Consider the following 27391-nt stretch of genomic DNA (forward strand, 5'->3'; position numbering starts at 1 on the left):
TGGTGAGCAGGGCCTTGCTTAGTGAAACTTTAATCCAATTATCTGCTGATGGGTGGGGTTGTACTCCCTCCCTGGGAGTTGTTTGGCCTGAGGTGACCCAGCCCTGGGCTCTATAGTCTCTATGGCAGGATTCATGGTGAGCTCCAAGAACCAGGGGGGACCTTCCCCACCTGCTGCTGCCAGCGTCCCAGTCTCTGTGGTGAGACCCTACCGGCCCATGCCTCCACAGCAGGCTCCCCAGCTCTAGCAGGTAGTTTTAATTCAATCTTTGTGGGGTCACTGCTTCTATCCTCTGTGTCTTGGTGAGTGCAAGATTTTGTTTGTGCCTTCCAAGACCACTTGGCTTCCCTGGTGGCTCAGACAGTAAAGAATCTGCCTATAATGCAGGAGAATCAGGTTTAATCCCTGGGTCAGGAAGATCTCCTGAAGAAGGAAATGGCAACCCACTCCAGTATTCTTACCTGGAGAATTCCATGGACAGAGAAGGCTACATAGTCCATGGGGTCACAAAGAGTTGGACATGACTGAGCAACAAACACACACAAAAAAACCAGAGTTTTTCCAAGAGAATGCGCTGGTCATAGCAAATATCCTCTTCCAACAACACAAGAAACAGCTCTACATGAGAATGTCACCAGATGGTCAATACCAAAATCAGATTGAGTATATTTGCAGCTGAAGGTGGAGATGCTCTATAGAGTAGCAAAAACAAGACCAGGAGCTCACTGTGGCTCAGATCATGAACTCCTTATCGCAAAATTCAGAATTAAATTGAAGAAAGTAGGGAAAACCACTGGCCCATTCTGGTATAACCTAAATCAGATCCTTTATGATTGATTACACAGTAGAAGTGACAAATAGATTCAAGGGATTAGATCTGATAGAGTGCCTGAAGAACTAGGGACAGAGGTTCATAACATGGTATAGGAGGTAGTAATCAAAACCATCCCTAAGAAAAAAAGAAATGCAAAAAGGCAAAATGGTTGTCTGAGGAGGCCTTACAAATAGCTGAGAAAAGAAGAGAAGCAGAAGGCAAAGGAAAAAAGGAAAGATATACTCATCTAAATGCAGAATTCTAAGAATAGCAAGGAGAGATAAGAAAGCCTTCCTTAGTGAACAGTACAAATAAATAAAGGAAAACAATAGAATGGGAAAGACTAGAAATCTCTTCAAGAAAATTAGAGATACCAAGAGAACTTTTCATGCAAAGATGGGTACAGTAAAGGACAGAAACCTTATGGACCTAAGAGAAGCAGAAGATAGTAAGAAGAGGTGACAAGAAAACATAGAAGAACCATAGAAAAAAAATCTTAATGACCCAGATAACCACAATGGTGTGATCACTCCCCTAGAGCCAGACATCCTGGAGTATGAAGTCAAATGGGCTTTAGGAAGTATCATTAATTACAAACAAAGCTAGTAGAGATGATGGAATTCCAGTTGAGCCATTTCAAATCCTAAAAGACGATGCTGTGAAAGTGCTGCACCTAGAATATCAGCAAATCTGGAAAACTCAGCAGTGGCCCCAGGACTGGAACAGTTCAGCTTTCATTCCAATCCCAAAGAAGGGCAATGCCAAAGAATATTCAAACTACCACACAATTGCAGTCATTTCACATGCTAGCTTCAACAGTACATGAAGTGAGAAATTCCAGATGTACAAGCTGGATTTAGAAAAGGCAGAGGAACCAGAGATGGGGGAGGGGGGGAAGCAAAGGAATTCCAGAAAACCATCTTTTTCATCCACTGTGCTAAAGCCTTTCACTGTGTGGATCACAACAAGCTGTTGAGGACTCTTAAAGAGCTGGGAATACCAGAACATCCTATTCCCTCCTGAGAAATGTGTATGCAGGTCAAGAAGCAACAGTTAGAACCACACATGGAACAACACACTGGTTCCAAATTGGGTAAGGTGTAGGTCAAGGCTGTACATTGTCACCTTGCTTATTTAACTTATATGCAGAATACGTCATGTGAAATGCTGGACTGGATGAAGCACAAGCTGGAATCAAGATTGCTGGGAGAATTATCAAACCTCAGACATGCAGATGATACCACCCATATGGCAGAAAATAAAGAGGAACTATAGAGCCTCTTGATGAAAGTGAAAGAGGAGAGTGAAAAAGCTGGCTTAAAACTCAACATTCAGAAAACAAAGATCATGGCATCTGGTCCCATCACTTCACGGCAAATAGATGGGGAAAGAGTGGAAACAGTGACAGACTTTATTTTCTTGGGCTCCAAAATCACTGCAGATGGTGACTGCAGCCATAAAATTAAAAATTGCTTGCTCCTTAGAAGAAAAGCTATGACAAAACTAGACAGCATATTCAAAAGCAGAGGCATGACTTTGCTGACAAAGATCTATCTAATCAAAGCTATGGTTTTTCCAGTAGTCGTGTATGGATGTGAGAGTTGGACCATAAAGAAAGCTGAGCACCGAAGAATTGATACTTTTGAACTGTGGTGTTGGAGAAGACTCTTGAGAGTCCCTTGGACTGCAAGGAGATCCAACCAGTTCATCCTAAAGGAAATCAGTTCTGAATATTCATTGGAAGGACTGATGCTGAAGCTGAAGCTCCAATACTTTGGCCACCTGATGTGAAGAACTGACTCATTTGAAAAGACTCTGATGCTGGGAAAGATTGAAGACAGGAAGAGAAAGGAATGTCAGAGGATGAAATGGTTGAATAACATCACTGACTCAATGGACATGAATTTGAGTAAGCTCCAGGAGTTGGTGACGGACAGGGAAGCCTGGCGTGCTGTAGTCCATGGGTTCGCAAAGAGTCGGACACGACTGAGTGACTGAACTGAACTGAACATTGATGTTGGCATCTCATAACTTCTTTGGATTTTAATCTGTTCCTTTGATAAAATTCTATAAACATTTTGTCACTTTTATTTTGTCATTCATGGGTCACCATTTAATTGTAATGATTTTCTGGTTGTTAGTAAGTCATGATTCTATAAAATAAAACCTTCTGGAACAATCCAGAAATCAGTGGGAAAATGTTTCTTTGTATCTTCTGTATCCAAGTGAGTTATGATTTATAGAAATCAAAGAAAAATTAGCCATAATAATTTAGGAAGTGTATCACCTACACAGCTATCTGAAAAAAAATTCACCAACTAGAAAAAGTGAACCAAAGAAAGGGAATTGTAGGATGTAAGCAACTACCATGAATAATGTAACCAGTAGTGATTATAGGTAATAATTTAAAATAATTTCTAATAATGAAGCTATTATGTTTAATGCAGTTCTCTAAAACATTTTTTAAAAATGGAATAGGCACATGTTAGAAAAAGAATGAAAAACATGCAAAATAGTTCTCGGTGATGCCTTCTTTTACAAGGCATTCTATACTTACAGCATCTGGTTATTGTCCTTCCAGTTGCCGCTGCTAAGTCGCTTCAGTCATGTCTGACTCTGTGCGACCCCATAGATGGCCCCCAGCCCGTCCCTGGGATTCTCCAGGCAAAGACACTGGAGTGGGTTGCCCTTGCCTTCTCTGGTCCTTCAGTTATCACCAGCCTAATCACCTGGGTTTCTGGCAAGTACTTGGCCATCTAGTGGTTTTCTTAGCTAGTCTTGGTGCCTTTCTCTCATCTCACTGGGCCCTCTGCTGAATTGGCTACTACTCCCTATCCAGCAGTGTTTGTTTGTTTTTGTCTTCTGTTTCTTCTTTATCCAGCTTGGATTTTTGACCCATCATCTCAGTAACTTGCCAGTAACCTGTCTTGTCTTGCCACTTTCTCTTTGGTGGTACTTGTTTGAAAAACTCCAGGCCAGAGTTAACTCATTTATCTGCTTCTTCAGTAATCTGTCTGTGGGCCGTTGAATATTGCTGGGGAAAAAAAAAAAAAAAGACGACAAAACTGGACAGATTAGAGCCATGATACATTCATGATCATCGACATCAAGGAGTCTGTCAGTATTGCTCAGCAGCCCTACCAGGTTGCTTTTGTTAACTCATTTTTCGTTTTTCTAAACGGAGTATTTCCCATCTTTTTTACTCTCTGCAAACCTCTCTTCACTCTTAGAAGGTGACCTTATCTCCAACCACCCAGAGAAAGGAAGAGCTATCAGATTTGAACTCCCTCAGCTTTGTACCATCAAATGTATGCACCTTGCTACATCTAGATCTAACTTCTCTTCCTTTCTACTTTTTACAGAAGAAGTGATGTCTTTCTTCCTGCATTAAGGGCAGTATCTCCATCTGTGCCCTGAATCTTCTCACTGTCCATCTCCCTGGGACACTGTGCCCTGAATCATCTCACTGTCCACTCCATCTGTGCCCTGATTCAGGGCACAGATTCAGGGCAAAGACACTGGAGTGGGTTGCCCTTGCCTTCTCCAGTCCTTCAGTTATCACCAGCCTAATCACCTGGGTTTCTGGCAAGTACTTGGCCATCTAGTGGTTTTCTTAGCTAGTCTCGGTGCCTTTCTCTCATCTCACTGGGCCCTTTGCTGAATTGGCTACTACTCCCTATCCAGCAGTGTTTGTTTGTTTTTGTCTTCTGTTTCTTCTTTATCCAGCTTGGATTTTTGATTCAGGGCTCCATCTGTGCCCTGAATCATCTCACTATCCACTCTCCATCTTTCCTTATCTTTTCCGTCTCTTGTCTCATCAGTGCCTCCCTCTCCACTGGATCCTTCCTTTGGGATTTAAACATGCTCAGGTCTCCTCCATCATAGAACAAGCAAATGAACAATAACGTCCTTTATTTCCACACCTTTTTTTCTGCTCCAGTTGTCATTCTCCTGCCTCTGATTCATAGACAGACTTAGCGTCATTAACTCCCCTAGCAGCCTCCATTCCTCACTTTCCACCTTCTGCCAGCTCACTGCACTTTGACTTTTACCCATAAATTTAAAAAAAGTAAAACAAACAAAAACCTCTGTATGATATCTTCAATTTATCTAGCATTCTAGAAAAGTTAAGAGTATAGTATTAGAAAGCAGATCAGTGAGAGGAGGGCGTTGACAGCAAAGGGGCACAGGGGCCTTTTTATTTTGATGAGATGGTTTACATATTTGTTATTGTGTTTCATGACTTTCCATGTTTGTCACAACTCGTATGCTTAAATTTGGTGAATTTCATTGTGTGTTACTTATTCCACAATGAAGCTGACAGAAAGAACTTTTGGTAGAAACATCATAGTATACCACTTGGTTTCTAATGAGGAACTTCTTGAATTAGCAATGAAAGCACTTTATTTAGAAACATTTAAGCCAATTTTAGAAGAAAAAGCAAAAAGAGAAGGTTCTGAGGAGCAGGCTTGACATCTTAAAGGGTGGTACAGGGGACTGATATTTTTTGTTCATAGCCTGTTAGAGTTAGTTGACATTTTTGACCATATGCATGTATCATGTTGCTTGCATGCTCACTTGCGCCCGACCCTGCAACTCATGGACTGTAGCCCTCCAGGCTTCTCTGTCTGTGAAATTTTCTAGGCAAGAATACTGGACCAGGTTGCCATTTCCTTCTCCAGGGAAATCTTCCCGACCCATATATTGAACCCATATCTCTTACATCTCCTGCATTGGCAGTTGGATTCTTTACCAGCTGAGCTACTGGTGAAGCATCATGTATCATTTTAGTGAAAATTGACTTTTAAAATTTAGGGCAATGCATTGCTAGAAATAACTGTAGAAAGACCAAAAATGGGCAAGGAACTCAGCTAAGTAGAGGGGTTTGGAATGGAAGCTCTGATACGGTGTATGGCTTTTCCTGGGAGGAAATGCATAAACTGAATATGAAAGGATGAGTTCAGAGTTCACCAAATGACTCAGAATCTAATTGATTGTTAAGGATGCTTTCTCTCTTGTAACTTTGTTGAACTCAGGTAGTACTTCCAGAAGATATTTTATTATTTACTTGAATTTTCTAGGTTTGTATTCAGGTCAACAGTGGAGAAATGATACAAGTAAATCTTTCTGCTTTGTTTTTCTTCTTCAAAAGCATTACTGGTCTATCTAGCACTACTATCATGTTGAGTTTTTCATGAGATCTTGTCTTATTTGTGTTTTTATGGATTATCACTCAGAGCTACTCTGTTTTTCAAATTGAAGTGGTAAGTTGTAATGTTTTTCTTATATAGAGTTAAGTTTGCCTTTTTAGGTCATATACTTAAATGACTGTAATGATAGTTCTTTAATATGTTGTTGAATAGTAGTGAAGATTTTCTTTAGGTTTCTTGGACCTCTATGTAGTATAGGCAGACCTCAGAGATATTGAAGGTTTGGTTCCAGGCCACTGCAGTAAAGCAAGCACGTGAATATTTTGGTTTCCCAGTGCATATAAAGTTACGCTTATACTACACTGTAGTCTTTTAAGTGTGTAATGGCATTATGTGCATACCTTATTTAAAAAATATTTCATTACTAAGATATACTAACCCTCATCTGAGCCTTCAGTGAGTTCGTAATTTTCTTGTGGTAATAACATCAAAGATCACTGTCACAGATCAGTACAGTCAATATAATAATAATGATGAAGTTTGACATATTGCTAGAATTACCAAAGTGTGACACAGAGACACAATATGAGCAAATACTGTGAGGAAAAAAATGGTGTCAGTAGACTTACTCAATGCAAAGTTACCACAAAGCTTCAATTAAAAAACAACACCACAGTATCCATGAAGCACAGTAAAGCAGAGCACAGTGAAACAAGGCATGCCTGTAAACTGTATTGGCCACATTTCTTCATTAGCATCATACATTTGAGGTGTTTAAAAATCAAACCCACTTCTGGTTCCTAAAAAAAGATCAGATCAGAGATCTCTTATAGTAAGAAAGTTTGTAAAATTACACAGTTACTTGTTTCAGACAGGCAGGGTCACTATGCTGTGCCACTTTTGCCCCCTGGGTTCATGCAGTGCATAGCTTGGTAGCTATTGGAAAGTTTTGGTGATAATTTGTTTTAATAACTATTTTGTCATCTTTGTTGGACTTCATTTTTGTGGTTTATCTTTCTAAAAATTGATGCATGACTGTCTTGTCAGATCTTTTGTCATCTCATTGCAATAATGAGATGTATAAAAGAGATGTACATCTTTAATGTATAAGATAAAATTGAGTTTTTAAATTTATATTTCAGGTGAGATATTTAAACTGTAACATATTTAGTGGGTCTATTCATGCAACACTCACTATTTGAATGATAAAGAAATGTAAAAGAAACCATGCTTGGTGACTTTGAAGCTCACAGTTTAAAAGGAGATAGTTTCCAAAGAAAAGGCAATTGTATCCTAAAGTAGTAATTGTTGTATAGAAGAATGTACAGGCATATCTCTCTCATTGTACTTTGCTTTATTTTGCTTCACAGATAATGTGTTTTTTTTTTTTTTTTTTTTTTACAAATAGAAGGTTTGTGGCAACTCTTGAATCAAACAAAACCGATGGCATCATTTTTCCAGTAGCATTTGCTTACGTCCTTTCTCTCTTTCACATTTTGTTAATTTTTGAACTCTTTCAAACCCTTTACCAGCAAAAAGATTGAGACTTGCTAAAAGTTCGGAGGATGCTGGCTTGCTTCATTGCAGTACTTTATTGTACTTGGCTGGAACCGAACCCATAGCGTCTCTGAGGTATGTCTAGAGCACAGCCCTTCCATTTTTAGTAAGTATTCTTTTTCTACTGTGTAAGTTTTTTGACACTTTAAAACTACTGCTTTCACTGAAGCAACTCACCATTGTGCTATTTAAAAAGAAATTTCATTTTGAAACACTGAAATTGTGGAATGAGGGAGGCGTCATTATATGATAATACAATAAAGGAAGCATACCATTTGAGAGGATTTTTCTGGCAATTAAATTCATTTATTGCCTGATCCTTGTGAAATAGGCGTCGTCATTATTAATGATATTTTCAATCATGCTTTTGTACAACATGTAGCTGTTCTTTAAGTCATTCTTTGATAAGCGACAGTTGTTAATATCTATATGCAGTTTTCTAGGAAGGTAATTTGATACTTAAAGCTTAAAAAATCTGGAGTAGGATTCTTGCCTTGGAGACTGTGATTCATGTGCTTTAAGAAATCTGTAGTCTACCTCAAATTAATAGTGTATTCAGACCTTCCTTACTCATTCTGGGTTTTGAGTGAAGTTCTTTAAACTGTTGAGAGAGTGTTGTTAAAATCTCCAGTCATAGTTGTGGATTTGTGTATTTTTTCCCTTTGCTATTAGTTTCTGTTTACTGAAACTCAGTCATCAGGCACATACATATTTAGGATACTTATGTCTTCCTCAGAGTTGATCCTTCTATCGTTATCAACTGTGTGTCTTTATTTTGTTAGTACTGCTTGTTTTGAAGTCTTACTTTGCCTGACATTATTACAGCTTCTTTAGCTCTCTTTTGCTTTTACTGTTTGCATTAGTATTTCTTTTCTCATAGTTTTACTTTCAGCCTATCTGTATATTCATAATTAAAGTACATCTTTTAATTTGAAAGCTCATTTAATCCTGTCTTTGAATTGAAATTCTTGTTTACGTTAAATATAATTATTAATGTTTGATAAGGCTTTAATTTTTTTCTTTTGTTTTTCTTTTAGTTTCATTTTGTTGTTATCTTTGGTGGTGCTCCTCTCTTCTTTTGTTCTTCTCAACTTTTGAATCCATCAGTTAATTTTTAGTATTCCGTTTAAAAAATAATTTTATTTATTTATTTTATTGCAGAGCAGGCTTCTCTGTAGTTGCGGTGAGTAGGGACTCCCCTTCTTGCAGTGTGTGGGCTTCTCGTTGCAGTGGCTGCTCTTGTTGCCAAGCATAGGCTCTAGAGCTCGTGGGCTTCAGTGGTTGCGATCCCCTGACTCTGGAGCACAGGATCAACAGTCGTGATGTGTGGGCTTCGTGGCATGTGGGATCTTTGTGGACCAGGGATCGAACCTCTGTCTTCTGTATTGGCAGGTGGATTCTTTACCACTGAGCCACCAGGGAACCCCTAGGATTTCATTCTAATTCCTCTGTTGACTTACCTATGCTTCTGTATCTTTTCCAGTGCCTTTTCTCCCCATTGGTGGTTTTAGAGATTACAGAAAGCACCCATATATTACTTCAGTCTACATAGGGTGATATTGCAACAGTTCAGATAAAATTAAGACTCTTAAAAGAATCTTTTAATTCCCCTGATCTTTGTGCTTTTTTTTTTCACATACATTACTTCTTATAAACTCCACAATATGGTGTTACCTTTTTTGCTTTATATAGTCATATTTCTTTTAAAGAAAGATGAAAAAATATGTATTATTTATATTTCTCATTTATTTATCATTTCCAGAGCTCTTTTTTCCTTTCTGTGGATTTAGATTACTATCTATGGTCACTTTATTTTAGCTGGAAAAATTATCCTTAGCTTTTCATATAACATATATCTTCTGGCAGCAAATTCTTTCAGTTCTTGTTCATCTAAAAATATCTTTATTTTGTCTTCATTTTTTATTACAATTTTTATTCAAGTATTATTGATTTATAATAATTGTCTTTTTTTAAAGAATATTTTCACTGGGTAAAGTATTTGGTGTTGCATTTATTGTTTTTCTGCAGTACATCAAAAATCTTTCGTTGTCACCCAATGGCCATTGTTTCTGATAAGAAGTAAGCTACCATTTGTATTGTCTCTCCTTTGTATGTATTGTGTTGTTTTCCCCTAACTCCTCTTAAGGTTCCCCACCCCACTTCACCCACCTGTACATAATTTTTTAGTACTTAGACTTCGTGGTGTAGCTCCTTTTGTTTTTCTTCAAACTTATCTGGCTTGGTGTTCATAGTTTGGGGGAATTATATGACCATATTGCTTCTAGTAATTTTTCTCTCTTCTTTCCTTCTTATTCCTTCTCTAGTACCCCATTTACACATGTGTTAGTGTGTGTTATTGACACACAGATCATGGGGCTGTCTGCATTTTTGTTTAATCTTCCTAGTTCTTTAGATAGACTAATTGATACTCAGTTCTTGCAGATTGGCTAATTTTTATTCATCTGTCTACAAGTTTGTTGACCCTTTCTCTTTTGCAGTCTGCTATACACCTGCCCAGTGAATTGAGTTTTTTAAAAAGTATTATACTACTCAGTTGTAGAATTTCCATTTACTTCTTTCTAATTATAGTTTCAATTTCTGTGCTGATATTTCCCATGTTCCTTCTAATCATATTATCCTTTACTTCTAGAAACAGTTATCATAACTGCTTTAAAGTTCTTGCCTTTTGAGTCCAACTTCTAGAACATCTTGGTGTCTATTTCTATTGACTGCTGTTTCTCTTGACAGTCTCATTTTTCTGTTCCATCATGTATTTAGTATATTTTGATTGTACATAGGACATTGTTGATAGTATTAAACAGAGTCTCTGGATTTATTTATCTTCCTCTGAAAAGTGTTGATTTGACAGGAAGTTAATTTGGTTTAACTCAGACTTCAAATTTAGCCTTTCCAGTAGAATGCAATAGGCAAATCTATAGTTTCCCTAACCTTGTGTCTGTCTCCTTCTGACATGTTCTTTGGAGTTTCTCTTGCTGACGTTTGGTTTAGGGCTCAGCAAGGGACCGTAGTTTGTGTGTGAACTTTAGAGTTTTATTCTCCGTAACTTTATTTTCATCAGAGTTTCCTTTTTCACTCTTAGATCAATTCTTTTTTTTAGCTATCAGCTCCATCCTCTACTCCTTAAGTCAGTAAGACTGTTGCTCTGCTTGAATTTCAGTCACTGGGAGCTTGGTGGATCAGAGTTTGCCCCAGGTGGAAACTAAAAATTTCACCCTATGTGGTTCCCTTTTTACAAAGATCAGTCTCCTTCCAATTTTTGGCTTCTTTCTGTGGCTCTTCAGGGTCACCAAACAATTGTTTTCAATATTTTGTTTGGAGATTGTATTCTTATTTACTGGTAGATTAGTCAGATACAACTATTTATCCATTATTAGAACCATAACTTCCCTGCTTTTTTCTTTTAATGACTTTGAGAAATAGAAATTTGGTTATTGTTTCTAAATTGTTGTGGCCTGTATTGGTGCTAACTGACTGACGAGTAGTTATGGTGTGCAAAGTGGCATGTTCTAGAGTCCTGGGAAGTAAGCTGTGACATCCCCAGCTTCAGGTCTAATATATGATATATAACTTCTCAGGAATATTCTTTCTTTATCATGTATTTGTCATTTGATTGATTCATATATTCATTTATTCATTCATTACCTAATAGGTTAGCCAAGCTATACCATCTTTTGCCTTCTAAATCTGACTTTGTATGGTCCAGTGTGCAGGGGCTCTATATCCATAACTTTAACAGTTTGAATTCCAGTAGTATTCAGTTGGACAACTGAATTTTCAACATGTAGGCCTTTGCAAAAGATCCTCCATTTAATATACCATTTTCCTAGGTACCTTTCTTCTTTGACTTTCCAAAGTATGCTCTCACCTTGGGGGTTTTTCTTTTTATTCATTTCACTGCCTCAAATGCTCTTCTCCTGTTTATCTAGCTCATTGCCATCTGTTGGGTTCAGCTCAAACATCATTTATTACATCTAGTCCATTAGCAGCATTCACCCCAACTCCCTCCCTAGACATTTTTGTCACATCTCCTCATTTTATTTCCATTTTACTCCATATTACCAAGTATAGTTATTTTATTTTGGCTATTTGCATAGTCTTGTCTTCTTTCACTTGAATACAAATTTATCCTTCAGAATTTTTTTTCAGGCTACCAATAGACTTAAAAAAAAAAAAAAATCTGTTTTTTTTTTTTTTTTAAACTTAGCCTAAGTTGGTTTCTGTTGCTTAGAGACAAGAAACCTAACTGTACAGAAACTAGTCCAGTTTCTACACAGGCAGGTTACAGGCAACCTGACTGCCTGCAACCAGAAGTCATTGCAGGCAACAAACACTCAGGGAAATGGCAGAAATTTGGGATTGGTTTTCTGGCCTAGGAGATGGGTCTTTTTGTTTGTTTGTTTGTTTCTTTGGTTATGACCAACCTAGACAGCATATTAAAAAGCAGAGACATTACTTTGCCAACAAAGGTCTGTCTAGTCAAGGCTGTGGTTTTTCCAGTGGTCATGTATGGATGTGAGAATTGGACTATATTGAAAGCTGAGCGCTGAAGACTTGATGCTTTTGAACTGTGGTGTTGGAGAAGACTCTTGAGAGTCCCTTAGACTGCAAGGAGATCCAACCAGTCCATCCTAAAGGAGATCAGTCCTGGCTGTTCATTGGAAGGACTGATGTTGAAGCTGAAACTTCAATACTTTGGCCACCTGATGCGAAGAGCTGACTTCGTTGGAAAGGACCCTAATGCTGGGAAAGACTGAGGGCAGGAGGAGAAGGGGATGACAGAGGATGAGATGGTTGGATGGCATCATCGACTCGATGGACATAGGTTTGGGTGGACTCTGGGAGTTGGTGATAGAAAGGGAGGCCTGGCATGCTGTGGGTTCATAGGGTTGCAAAGGGTCGGACACGACTGAGTGACTGAACTGAACTGAATCAATAAGCACTTGTATGGTTCTTCAGTTCAGTTCAGTTCAGTCGCTCAGTCATGTCCGACTCTTTGCGACCCCATGAATCGCAGCACACCAGGCCTCCCTGTCCATCACCAACTGTGGAGTTCACTCAGACTCACGTCCATTGAGTCAGTGATTCCATCCAGCCATCTCATCCTCTGTCATCCCCTTCTCCTCCTGCCGCCAATCCATCCCAGCATCAGAGTCTTTTCCAATGAGTTAACTCTTCGCATGAGATGGCCAAAGTACTGGAGTTTCAGCTTTAGCATCATTCCTTCCAAAGAAATCCCAGGGCTGATCTCCTTCAGAATGGACTGGTTGGATCTCCTTGCAGCCCAAGGGATTCTCAAGAGTCTTCTCCAATACCACAGTTCAAAAGCATCAATTCTTTGGTGCTCAGCCTTCTTCACAGTCCAACTCTCACATCCATACATGACCACTGGAAAAACCATAGCCTTGACTAGACGGACCTTAGTCAGCAAAGTAATGTCTCTGCTTTTGAATACGCTATCTAGGTTGGTCATAACTTTTCTTCCAAGGAGTAAGTATGGTTCTTACTATGTGCTATTCTGAGCACCTTTACAGAAATAATTTTATGTAATCCTCAGAATATCTATGAGATAGGAAAATCCCATGGATGGAGGAGCCTGGTAGGTTGCAGTCCATGGGGTCGCTGGGAGTCAGACGCAACTGAGCGACTTCACTTTCACTTTTCACTTTCATGCATTGGAGAAGGAAATGACAACCCACTCCAGTGTTCTTGCCTGGAGAATTCCAGGGACGGGGGAGCCTGGTGGGCTGCCATCTATGGGGTTGCACAGAGTCGGACACGACTGAAGCGACTTAGCAGCAGCAACAGCAGCAGGCTTTATTACTAGTTCCTTTAATAGACGAGGAAACATGCACATAAAGATTAAACAACTTGCCCAAGGATGCATAGCTAGTGAGTAGGAAAATTTCATTTCATTTGGTATTGAAAGCAGGGAAAATTCTATTATTATTCAGGAATTCTAAGTCTGATAATCCATGGGATTAGTTCCTTGAAGAGCTAATGAAATTGCTACCTGTAATTACTTTTAATACACTACATCTCAAGCCCAGATTTAGGTTCATGTTGCCACTGCTGCATAAAAATGAAGGAATTCAGTGTCTACTGGATTGAGTGGACAACTTGAAGAAAGAAAATAAAATCTGAATTTGTATTTTCAGCTAAAGATGAGGGACTAGAATTTATAGCCATTATATTATTGAGCTTGCATAATATCTTGTACCTATCAGCCTTATGGTTGAGACAGTTCTTAATTAAACTTAACTATGACTTCAGCCCAACGAGGGCATGGCAACCCAGTCCAGTATTCTTGCCTGAAGAATCCCGATGGACAGAAGAGCCTGCCAGGCTGCAGTCCGTGGGATCAGAGAGTTGGACACAACTGAGTGACTAAGCACAGCACAGCATGACTTCAGCCCATGCTGGATAAACATTTTTTTCTAGGCTTCTTGTTTGAGAGTTAATATATTGATCAGCGTGGAGTGAGATCAGTTATCTCAAATTACTCTTCAGAAAGTTCCTTTAGGGGAAGATTCTGCTGCTGAGTGGTGCTATGGCAGTCCTGAGGAAAAATGGGGGTTTGAGGGGAGGGATATTTGTTTGGGTGGGTGTTTTATAATTAGAATCATAATATAAAAAATGTGCTTTATATTCCATTATGATTTCTAATTTGAGACTCCTCTAAATGCATTCTGAGAAAGTTGGATGGCTCTTAAAAAGGGTCATGCTTAATGTTGAAAGTTAGGAGATCTCATTTTTAAAAAGGATTTTGGAGAATATATTACCTTTTCCAATTCTAGGAGTGGGATAAGAAAGAATAGTATTTTTGTAAGAGCCTTCTGTCCCCTCCTCTCCTAAGTACAGACACTGCCATACCTATATTTTCCTAGAATCTCCTTTTCTGTTGGTAGGATTCGCCAGAAGCAATTAAGTTCTGCCTTTCATACCATGACGTTTTACAGTAGGGGTTGGCTAGCTGCATCCTATAGGCCGAATGCAGCCTTTGGGTGTGTTTTTATATGGTCCTGAGCTAAGAAAGTTTCTTTAAAAATGAGTACCCAACAGGGACAGTGGAGTCTGCAAAACGTGAAATATTTATTGTCTAGCCTTTTATAAAAAAAACTTTGCTGACCTCTGTGTCTCACCATACTTGTAGAGGATATACAGAACAGTCAAGAATGCTGCCCTTAAATATTGATAGGTTACCTGATCGAGAGTTTCTCCTTAAGTTCAGTTCAGTTCAGTCGCTCAGTCGTGTCCGACTCTTTGCGACCCCATGAATCGCAGCACGCCATGCCTCCCTGTCCATCACCAGCTCCCGGAGTTCACTCAGACTCATGTCCATCGAGTCATTGATGCCACCCAGCCATCTCATCCTCTGTCGTCCCCTTCTCCTCCTGCCCCCAATCCCTCCCAGCATCAGAGTCTTTTCCAATGAATCAACTCTTCGCATGAGGTGGCCAAAGTACTGGAGTTTCAGCTTTAGCATCACTCCTTCCAAAGAACACCCAGGGCTGATCTCCTTTAGAATGGACTGGTTGGAACTCCTTGCAGTTCAAGGGATTCTCAAGACTCTTCTCCAACACCACAGTTGAAAAGTATCAATTCTTTGGCGCTCAGCTCTCTTCACAGTCTAACTCTCACATCCATACATGACTACTGGAAAAACCATAGCCTTGACTAGATGGACCATTGTTGGCAAAGTAATGTCTCTGCTTTTCAATATGCTGTCTAGCTCGGTCATAACTTTTCTTCCAAGGAGTAAGCATCTTTGAATTTCATGGCTGCAGTCACCATCTGCATTGAGTTTCTCCTTAGGGAACTGATTATATTGCCCTCTCTTTGGTTGTTTGTGGCTTAGCTAAAAGTTGAACATGTCTGATAAGAATCTCCTAATTATTCATTTTTCCTTTATGACCTCTTAATTAGAAAGTAGTGATAGCTCTTGTGTATCAGCTATTGTATTGCTCTGTAACAAGTCATCCCAACACCCAGTGGTTCAAACTCACAAGCATATGTTGTTTCTTAATGAGTCACCGGGTTATCTGGGGATCAGTTGAGTTAATCTGACCTCAGCTGGGAGTGGCTCTGCCCAGTGTGTTTCTCATCTTCCTTCTGCTTTCAGCCTGGACACGCCCTTCTCATGGGGATGGCAGAAATGTGAGAGAGTAAGTTGAAACACAACAGGGCCTCTTGATGACTAGTATGGGACTGGCTTATACCACCATTTTGAACTCATTCTATTGGCCAAAGCAAATCATATGACTGGATGCCCAAAGAGTGTAAAACTATATTCTGCCCTCAGTAGGAGGACATTGGAAAGTTACATGGCAAAGGATGTGAAAATTTGGAGCTAATAATTCAGTCTATCAGTTTGATTTATAGTCAGAATATGCTCTGCAACCAACATTGAGATATAACTCAAATATCTTAACTCATTCTGCTGTTAAGAGATCTGGGCAGCAAGACATCATTCCTCATAAGTCATCCCGAGTATAGGTGTCAGGAGCACAGGGACCATAAGTTTCTTTACTTGGCTGCTTTGTATTTGTATTGTCTTTGTTTGTGCCTAACACCATATTCAGTATTGACCATTTCGTGATGTCCATGTGTAGAGTCTTCTTTTGTGTTGTTGGAAGAGAGTGTTTGCTATGACCAGTGTGTTCTCTTGGCGAAACTATATTAGCCTTTGCCCTGCTTCATTCTGTATTCCAAGGCCAAATTTACCTGTTACTCCAGGTGTTTCTTGTCTTCTTACTTTTGCATTCCAGTCCCCTATAATAATGAAAAGGACTTTATTTTGGATGTTAGTTCTAGAAGATCTTGTAGGTCTTCATAGAACCATTCAACTTCAGCTTCTTCAGCATTACAAGTCAGGGCATAGACTTGGATTACTGGATTTTGAATAGTTTGCCTTGGAAATGAACAGAGATGTCATTTTTGAGATTGCATTGCCAAATTCAGACTTAAATTGAAGAAAGTAGGGAAAACCACTAGACCATTCAGGTATGATCTAAATCTAACCCCTTATGATTATACAATGGAAGTGACAAATAGATTCAAGGGACTAGATCTGATAGAATGCCTGAAGAATTATGAACAGAGGTTCATGACATTATAGAGGAGGCAGTGGTCAAGACCATCCCCAAGAAAAAGAAGAGCAAAAAGGCAAGATGGTTGTCTGAGGAGGCCTTACAAATTAGCTGTGAATAGAAGAGAAGCAAAAGGCAAAGGAGAAAAGGAAGGATTTACCCATTTGAATGCAGAGTTCCAAAGAATAGCAAGGAGAGATAAGAAAGCCTTCCTCAGTGATCAATGCAAAGAAATAGAGGGAAACAATAGAATGGGAAGGACTAGAGATCTCTTCAAGAAAATGAGAGATACAAGGGAACATTTCATGTAAAGATGGGCACAATAAAGGACAGAAGTGGTATGGACCTAACAGAAGCAGAATATACTGAGAAGAGGTGACAAAAATACACAAAAGAACTGTACAAAAAGATCTTCATGACACAGATAACCATGATGATGTGGTCACTCACCTAGAAGCCAGACATCCTGGAATGAGAAGTCAAGTGGGCCATAGGAAGCATCACTACAAACAAAACTACTGGCGGTGATAGAATTCCAGTTGAGCTGTTTCAAATCCTCAAAGATGATGCTGTGAAAGTTCTGCCCTCATTATGTCAGCAAATTTGGAAAACTCAGCAGTGGCCACAAGACTGGAAAATAATCAGTTTTCATTCCAATCCCAAAGAAAGGCACTGCCAAAGAATGCTCAAACTGCCGCACAATTGCACTCATCTCACATGCCAGCAAAGTGATACCCCAAATTCTCCAAGCCAGGCTTCAATAGTATGTGAACCATGAACCTCCAGATGTTCAAGCTGGTTTTAGAAAAAGCAAAGGAACCAGAGATCAAATTGCCAACATCCGATGGATCATCAGAAAAGCAAGAGAGTTCCAGAAAAACATCTATTTCTGCTTTATTGACTATCCCAAAGCCTTTGACTGCTTGGATCACAACAAACTGTGGAGAATTCTGAAAGAGATGGGCATACCAGACCACCTGACCTGCCTAGTGAGAAATCTGTATGCAGGTCAAAAGCAGCAGTTAGAATTGGACATGGAACAATAGATTGGTTTCAAATAGGAAAAGGAGTACATCAAGGCTGTATATTGTCACCCTGCTTGTTTAACTTATATGCATAGTACATCATAAGAAATGCTGGACTGGATGAAGCACAAGCTGAAATCAAGATTCCTGGGAGAAATATCAGTAACCTCAGTTATGCTGATGACACCACACTTATGGCAGAAAGCGAAGAAGAACTAAAGAGTCTCTTGATGAAATTGAAAGAGGAGAATGAAAAAGTTGGCTTAAAACTCAGCATTCAGAAAACTAAGATCATGGCATCTGGTTCCATGACTTCATGGCAAATAGATTGGGAAACGGTAGAAACAGTGAGAGACTTTATGTTTTGGGGCTCCAAAATCACTGCAGGTGGTGACTGCAGCCATGAAATTCAGACACTTGCTCCTGGGAAGAAAAGTTATGACCAACCTAGATAGCATATTGAAAAGCAGAGACATTAACTTTGCCAATCAAGGGTCATCTAGTCAAAGCTTTGGTTTTTCCAGTAGTTATGTATGGATGTGAGAGTTGGATTGTGAAGAAAGCTGAGTGCCGAAGAACTGATGCTTTTGAACTGTGGTGTTGGAGAAGACTCTTGAGAGTCCCTTGGACTGCAAGGAGATCCAACCAGTCCATTCTGAAGGAAATCAGTCCTGAATATTCATTCAAAGGACTGATGCTACAGCTGAAACTCTAATCCTGTGGCCAGCTGATATGAAGAACTGATTTGATTTGAAAAGACCCTGATGCTGGAAAAGATTGAAGGCGATAGGAGGAGGGGATGACAGAGGATAAGACGGTTGGATGGCATCACCAACTCGATGGACATGAGTTTGACAGGCGTTGGTGATGGACAGAGAAGCCTGGCATGGTGCGGTCCATGGGGTCGCAAAGAGTTGGACACGACTGAGCACACACTAACTAACTATCCATATTAATTTCTGAAGTTTAGGGAGATTTAAGTCTAACAATGAAAATTAACCATAGACCAATACTTAAGAAGATGGTGTGATAGTCCAATAGTAGAAGTTTTTCCTGGATATAAAAATAGCAACAGAAAAGAGGGGTAATCAGTTCTGCTTTGTGAAAGACATAGAACACTTTGTTGACGAGGAGATAAAACTGAATTTTGAATGATAGAGAAGTGCATAGTCCCATTGGACAAGTTCAGGTAGAGAAGTACTATTTGTAGTAATTATTATAATGATCTATTGACTTTGAGAAAATGATTATAATTAAAATCTCTTGTTTATGCTCAGATAATAGAAAGGTCGCTAAGAACCAGTGAGTAACTTTGTGATTACTGCCTAATTATATTATTTATTGCAGTAGTTTTCAAATTTACCTGCATCAGAATCTCCTGGAGGACTGGCTTACTGGGTTCCTCCCCCAGAGTTTTCTGTTCGGTAGTTCTGGAACAGGGTCAGAGAATTTGCATTTCTAGCATGTTCCCAGATGATGCTGATGTTGCTGGTCCAAGGACAGCCCTTTGAGAACTATTGGTTTATTGAACTTTTCCTATATATCTGGCACTCTGCAGTGTGGTAAGTGTATAAAAGTGGAAAGAAAACATGTCTCCTCAAGTTGCTCATGGTAAGGTGGCAGACACAAAGAAGTGAGTGTATGACCATGCAGTAGATCGAATCACATGGAAGTACAGTTTGCTGTGAAAATACCCCAGTGTGACTCTTAACTCAGAATGGCTGCAAATGTGTGTACAACACAGAAAATCCTTTAATCCTGAGCCAAGTTTTTAAAAAATATCAAAAGTAAAAACAAATAGAAAAATGATCTTGAGTCCTGCTTTGCATGAAATTAGTAAGTGGTGTCATCTTCAAAGTTGCCTTTAAGAAATTTCTGATCAAAATTTTTTAGACATGCTTTTGGTGGTATAGGTTGGACAACATATGTCTGAATTACTTTGCAGATAAAAGCTGCCCCTTCCTTTCTTTTGTTAATTTGTTGTACTCATCTTCGGCTATTTTTAAGATGCCAGATAATGATGTTATGTTTGTCATGCATACTTCTACATTTTTACAGAAAATGCTACAAATTTTATTTACTTCAGAAAGCAGACAAAACTAGCCAAGAGCAGGGACACTCAGAGCTGGGCAAACAGGGTTCCTTAGGCAGCCTTACCTGGGACTTGAGGTGCTGAGCCCCAGGGTAACACAGTCGGTTACTGTGATTGTGAGACGCTGAGACAAAGTGACGTCTCTGCCTTGAAAAGGGCACAATTTTAATGTGAGGAAGAAGGCAGTGAGTATAAGGTCATGCATCCAGCAGGGCTATCGATGGCTCCTCCTTGGGCATGGGAAACTGGGTGAGGGGCTGAGGAGTTGATTGAAGGTACCTGTCGTGGGAAACGGCTGGTTAGTTGGCCAAAGTTAGGTGCCCAGCAAATGAAAGAGTGACCAGGACAAGTAACTGGACTGGTTTAGAGAAACAGAGCTGTACTCGTGAAGTTGTCTTGGTGCTGAAGACATTCTGCCATCGTAATGAAGCAATCTGGATCTGGATTGTCACTGCAGCCTACAGGGGTAACACCCTTAGGAGAGTAATGATCTGTGGGGCTCCTGGCTATCTAACCATTTATGTCTTTTTAAAAGCAAAAGCATATATCTAAAGCTATGCAGAACATTTCATTTTAAATGATTATATTCCCCCTGGCAAAGGGAACTAAAGTCAAGTAGAAATTGCAAACAGAATGCCCAGAAATGGTGTAGTGCAATCTGTTTTCATTAGAGATGCATTTTTTTGCCCTCTTTATCTTTAATTGAAGAATAATTACAATACTGTGCTGGTTTCTGCCATACATCAACATGTATCAGCCATAGGTTTACATATGTTCCCTTTGTTTGGAGCCTCCCTCCCACCTCCTAACCCATCCTACCCCTCTAGGTTAGAGATAAATTATCAATGGAAATTGTTTGTAGTGTTATTTGAACTGTCCTTTAATTATATAGTTTAATTAATGATGAAATCTTCTAACCTTTTTCTTAGCATACATCTGTGGATGGATATACTGAACCCCATATCCAGCCAACCAAATCAAGTAGCAGACAGAACATCCCTCGGTGTAGAAACTCCATTACGTCAGCAACAGATGAACAGCCTCACATTGGAAATTACCGTTTACAAAAGACAATAGGGAAGGGAAATTTTGCCAAAGTGAAATTGGCAAGGCATGTTCTAACCGGCAGAGAGGTAAGTTTTCACGATGCCTTTTAATACTTACTTGGACCTCTCCAGAGTCTTACTAAAAAAGCTTTCCTATAGCTGATTCTGGAAATAAATTAACAGTTGTAATATAGTAAACACTGGGGTATGTGTGAATGAAATGTACATAGGTAGCACAGAAAAACTGTCCTTACGTATTAGCATCTCTTATAAATCAGATGTGCTGCACATGAGGATTTCTTAGCCTTCTGTCTTTTTATTATATGGTTTCCATAAACATTTCAGATTACCCTTGCTACCCAACCCCAGGAACAGGGCTAGGATAACTTCTTATTAATTACTGCTTAAGCTGTACTGTATATAGGAATAGAAATCTGAGGTTGTACACGTGAAACTTACATAGTGTTAAAAGCCACTGTTACCTGAATAAAAAATAAATTTAAAAAACCACTCCTTGAAGTAAATTAGGTATAAATGTATAGGAAATTAACCACTAATTTTTCATCTATTTAGAGATTACATTGAGCAAGTGTTACAGATGTTTTTCTCAGATAATAAGAGAATCAGTTTTCTAAAATCCTGTGTGTTTCAAAGTAGGTATATTTATATAGTAAAATATATGTTTTAATAATAATAATATATTTAATAATTTATATATTAAAGACTCAAAATAGTTAAACATCTAACACTCTACATTAAATGATTGGATCCAATTAGGACATCATGAAAAATCTGTCATAAAACATTTTTGCTAAGTTTCCATTTTGTTTTATACATAATATTACTGTCACTTATGGTTAAATTTAGTCTTCTCTGTCTGTTTTGACCCCAGGAGCTATTAGGACACAGGCTATATTAGACAAAGACTTAGAGGACATTTAAACCTGTTTTGTTAGTTTGCTGTAAGTTTGGGTGTCCAGTCTCTCTCCCCACATATTACTTAACTTACTAAAAGTTTGTAAGCCTCTCCTGATAATTATGACTTATCAAGATCATGAGTCAAATATTAAAGTACAAATGATTTTTACTTTAAAAGGGGAACCTTGGAAGAACTTTAACGAAGGTGTAATTTCACTGACTCAGAATGAAAGAGGTTGCAGACTTGGGTCAATAGAATATATTCTAAGGCTGTCTAGTTATCAAAACTTTACCATCCAATTATGTTAACCCCCAGTATAGCTATATCTAGTTAGGATGAAACAAAAGATGTTTTCTTTATAAATTTTATTCTTTAAGATATATAGTCGCAAATTAAAATTTAATGATGCTCTTTTTCAGGTTGCCGTGAAAATAATAGACAAAACTCAGCTAAATCCTACTAGTCTACAAAAGGTATTTAATTATTTTCATAGTAAGTAATTATAATGTGAGTTTATAATGAATATATGATACTCTGTAGAATCAGTTATTCTAAATTTCCCACTAGGTACAATTCTACATTTCATCAGTATATGAAGAAAAGACTTGATATCAACATAATATTTACATTTGCTAATATTTAAGTATTAATCAAATGTTTGAAAAATATCTACTCCTCAAATGCATTTACTGTGTCAAAGGAGCTTACATCTTTTAATACAGTAGGATAAAACTTTTTGTATCAGATATTTTGAAGTACTTAGGATTCTGCTTCAGTCTAATCAACTTATGAGATACTGTTGTCAGTAGGTGGCTTTCCTATTGCTTCAGTTGCTTCTCTTCCTTCCTCCACAAAAACTGCAGTAGAAGATTACTGTAGAAGTTACTGTAAGCTAACTTAGAGTAGAAGATACGAACATTTCTTCAAAGGGTGAACATAAAACAGCATAGGGACCAAAAAAAAGCAAGTAGGATGGGAATTGACCTGGTAAATTTAGTAGAGCTGGTTTGTGTTGCTTCATTAATCATTTATTTGGGAAAACTTTCTCAGATACACATTTTAGTACTTTAAAAATGAAGCAAATATTTTAGCATTTGTGCCATATATGTTGTTTATATATAGCTCACTGTGTAATATATAAGATATATATGTATGATTATGTATAAAGTACATTATTATTTTTATGAGAATATAATGGGATCGTGGTCACATATGTAAGTGTGGTGTAAATAACTGGATTTCTAAAACAGAATTCTATAAGAAAGTTTTAGTGTGGTATGTATAACTATACCTGCTGTGATTGTAACATTAAATGAAAAATTTGGGTCAGTGATAATCAAGACTTCCCACTTGTTTCAGTACCAAATAACTCAGTTTATTTTATATATTTCTACTTAAGAGATTTAAATCTGTCTTTTTACTTACTGAGAATCCTTTTAAATTTCCCAACCAGTATAGCTTTTCATAGTATTGGTATTTCTCATCTGTGTGAACATGATAAGTTTGCTAGATTTTTTTTTTTTTTCCTCTGTGACTGTGAGATGATATATACCTTGTTGGATATTTTTTGGGAGAAACTTCCAGTACCTGTCTCTCAGCTAATCATGACTTAGTGGTATGAGTTATAAAAAGGCATCTTCCTTGGGCAGACAAATTATCCAAAGATGCTGTTTCTTCCTGTATTAGAGCCACAGTGGGGCAAATTTTTGCCCACCCTTCTCCTGGGAGTCCCTTTAAAACACAGAGAGTGCATAACAGCCCAGAGGCCCTGTTCATGGCCCAGCTAGCCTTTTCTCTTTTCCAAGGTTAATCTGTGTGATCCTCTGGTAAATTAAGGGATTTTGAGTGACATGTAGAACTAGTCCAGGCCTGTTGTGCTTGTTGGATGCAGGGCAGTGTGACCCCCACTCTGTCTTTCCCAGAGGGGCCCAGAGAAAGTTGTGGAACGAAAGTCACGCTTGTTGAAACATGCAGACATGCAGATGTGAAGCTGGAATGTTATTCAGATAAAAAATATACTTGGTGTTGTAATTTCTGTTCTAGATTCTGCTACATTCGGCTAATCTTGCTGATAAAAGGTTGCTTTTCCAAACAGGCATATATAAAATGATGGCAATTTTGTTTTCTTAAATCTATGGAAATAAAAGCAAAGATTGAAATTTACTAAATGTAGCCAGTACACCATGTGTATTTTGTTGTTTTCAGAATAATTTTTATTTATGTTCATAGCTTTGCTTTTTGTTAAAAGATTTAGAAAAGAACAGATCAAGGCTTGCATAGTTTTCATGCATTGTAGAATATTCAACATTTGGCCTTACTCATTGAATGCTAGGAGCATCTCATATGCCAGCCAGTCATATCTAAGAAATAAATATATAAAACATGAAATTAAAAGTAACCATTTTTTCCCCTTAGCACTGACAGTCAAGTAATAGTAAAAAACAGCAAAATGACTTTCCATGCCTTAGGTGTCCTTCTTAAAAGGCAGATTATGACAGCACATATTTGCAGTAAGGATTCATTTTAATCTCATCTCAACCCAAAAGTATTTGGTTAAGTCTTGTTCTGAAATTGATCTGAATTTAAGCTGGTCCTTCTTGTTTATTCTTTTTTGTATAGCATATTAAAAGGGAATATTACTTTCCCTTGCCAACATTAGTGATAGATGAAAGTAATCTAAATTTGATATCCCAGTTCTTCCAAACTTCTGAAATATAGACTTCTTAAAAACAGTTTGGTCTTTGGAATTGTTAGCATCTTTAGTTTCAACATTGCTCACATAATATGCTTGTATTATTTGTATTCAGTTCAGTTCAGTCACTCAGTCGTGTCCGACTCTTTGCGACCCCATGAATCACAGCACACCAGGCCTCCTGTCCATCACCAACTCCTGGAGTTCACTCAAACTCACGTCCATCGAGTTGGTGATGCCGTCCAGCCATCTCATCCTCTGTCTTCCCCTTTTCCTTCTGCCCCCAATCCCTCCCAGCATCAGAGTCTTTTCAAATGAGTCAGCACTTCGCATCAGGTGGCCAGAGTATTGGAATTTCAGCTTTAGCATCAGTCCTTCCAATGAACACCCAGGGCAAATCTCCTTCAGAATGGACTGGTTGGATCTCCTTGCAGTCCAAGGGACTCTCTTCTCCAACACCATAGTTGAAAGGCATCAATTCTTTGGTGCTCAGCTTTCTTCAGAGTCCAACTCTCACATCCATACATGACCACTGGAAAAATCAAAGCCTTGACTAAACAGACCTTTGTTGGCAAAGTAATGTCTCTGCTTTTGAATATGCTATCTAGGATGGTCATAACTTTCCTTCCAAGGAGTAAGCGTCTTTTAATTTCATGGCTGCAGTCACCATCTGCAGTGATTTTACATATTTTAAATTAATGGAATCCAGTTTAATACATTTTCATAGTTTAAGACTGTTTAGCATAGATGTTATATTTACTTTTTCCTCTTTGTAGCATGACTTCCACCTCACATATTAGTGGTATTTTAGAGTAGGGTCTATGAGCTATACTAGTGATTCCCTAGGGATCTTTTAAGCAGCCTATTACTGATGGAGAAAAAGCAGAATGATGAAGCAGTTTTATTCATAGTTCACTTACTTGAAATGTAAGATTAGTTGTTGTTTTCTCTGAAATTCCACCAAGTTTGAAACTTGGACATATTAATTTATACACAGATTGACAAAGTTTGTGTTAGTTTGTCTCAGCTCACAATCATCAGGGTGCAGTTTATCTTTTGTATATTACTTATTAATTTGTATCTTTTATTATTTTACTGTGTTGCATTGTATTTCAAAATCACAAAAATAGCACAGTGGTTCAGAAGTCATCTGCTGAGTAGTAAAACCTGCAATGAAAACAGAAATAAGACTACTGAAGCTCATTAATAATAAGTGCTGCATCCCAGTTACATAGAATAGGAATCCTTATGACAGTGATTTTGCACAAGCAGGGCAAGTATAAAAAGTTTCGATAATTGACATCTAGTAGTTAGACTTATTGAATGAATAATTCATTTACTGCTAGTGTGTTATCTGTTGTGTAAGAACATTGTCAAATGGTAACAATCCTGAAAGATGATGCTCTGAAAATGCTGCACTCAATATGCCAGCAAATTTGGAAAACTCAGCAGTGCCCACGGGACTGGAAAAGGTCAGTCTTCATTCCAATCCCAAAGAAAGGCAATGCCAAAGAATGCTCAAACTACCACACAATTGCACTCATCTCACACGCTAGTAAAGTAATGCCCAAAAACTCCAAGCCAGGCTTCAGCAATACATGAACTGTGAACTTCCAGATGTTCAAGCTGGTTTTAGAAAAGGCAGAGGAACCAGAGATCAAATTGCCAACATCTGCTGAATCATGGAAAAAGCAAGAGAGTTCCAGAAAAACATCTATTTCTGCTTTATTGACTATGCCAAAGCCTTTGACTATGTGGATCACAATAAACTGGAAAATTGTGAAAGAGATGGGAATACCAGACCACCTGACCTGCCTCTTGAGAAACCTGTATGCAGGTCAGGAAGCAACAGTTAGAACTGGACGTGGAACAACAGACTGGTTCCAAACAGGAAAAGGAGTAAGTCAAGGCTGTATACTGTCACCCTGCTTATTTAACTTATATGCAGAGTACATCATGAGAAATGCTGGACTGGAAGAAGCAGAAGCTGGAATCAGGATTGCAGGGAGAAATATCAATAACCTCAGATATGCAGACGACATCACCCTTATGGCAGAAAGTGAAGAACTAAAAAGCCTCTTGATGAAAGTGAAAGAGGAGAGTGAAAAAGTTGGCTTAAAGCTCAACATTCAGAAAACGAAGATCATGGCATCTGGTCCCATCACTTCATGGGAAATAGATGGGGAAACAGTGGAAACAGTATCAGACTTTATTTTGGGGGGCTCCAAAATCACTGCAAATAGTGACTGCAGCCATGAAATTAAAAGACGCTTACTCCTTGGAAGAAAAGTTATGACCAACCTAGATAGCATATTCAAAAGCAGAGACATTACTTTGCCAGCGAAGGTCCGTCTAAGTCAAGGCTTTGGTTTTTCCTGTGGTCGTGTATGGATGTGAGAGTTGGACTGTGAAGAGAGCTGAGCGCTGAAGAATTGATGCTTTTAAAGTGTGGTGGTGAAGACTCCTGAGAGTCCCTTGGACTACAAGGAGATCCAACCAGTTCATTCTAAAGGAGATCAGCCCTGGGTGTTCTTTGGAAGGAATGATGCTAAAGCTGAAACTCCAATACTTTGGCCACCTCATGCAAAGAGTTGACTCATTGGAAAAGACTCTGATGCTGGGAGGGATTGGGGGCAGGAGGAAAAGGGGACAACAGAGGGTGAGATGGCTGGATGGCATCACCAACTCGATGCACGTGAGTTTGAGTGAACTCCGGGAGTTGGTGATGGACAGCGAGGCCTGGCGTGCTGTGATTTGTGGGGTCACAAAGAGTCGGACATGACTGAGCGACTAAACTGAACTGAACTGAAGCCATTTATACTTCAGTGAGTTTTCAGATGAAGCCCAGAGACCTCTCTGGTAAGGTAATTATGTTTTCCAGAACATCTTCACAATCATCTGTATCATGTTGAGGAATTTGGTCAGTAAAAGTAGAGAGGAAGACAGAATCATGGGAGCAATTCAGAATTACATTTCTTTTAACAAATCA

General features: G+C 38.6%; 1 protein-coding gene across 8 annotated transcripts in view; it reads left to right on the forward strand.

The window, feature by feature from the left end:
* The window catches only part of MARK1 (microtubule affinity regulating kinase 1), a 140514-nt gene that overhangs the window by 56632 nt on the left and 56491 nt on the right, over positions 1-27391 (forward strand). For all 8 annotated transcript variants that reach the window (XM_042257090.1, XM_012187065.3, XM_012187064.3 and 5 more), the window contains 2 exons: positions 20675-20878; positions 22130-22183. In XM_042257090.1, coding sequence (XP_042113024.1) covers positions 20675-20878; positions 22130-22183 — 258 coding nt within the window. The remainder of the gene's footprint in view (positions 1-20674; positions 20879-22129; positions 22184-27391) is intronic.

The sequence above is a fragment of the Ovis aries genome, chromosome 12 (genome assembly GCF_016772045.2).
Source record: "Ovis aries strain OAR_USU_Benz2616 breed Rambouillet chromosome 12, ARS-UI_Ramb_v3.0, whole genome shotgun sequence".
NCBI classification, from domain to species: Eukaryota; Metazoa; Chordata; class Mammalia; order Artiodactyla; family Bovidae; genus Ovis; species Ovis aries.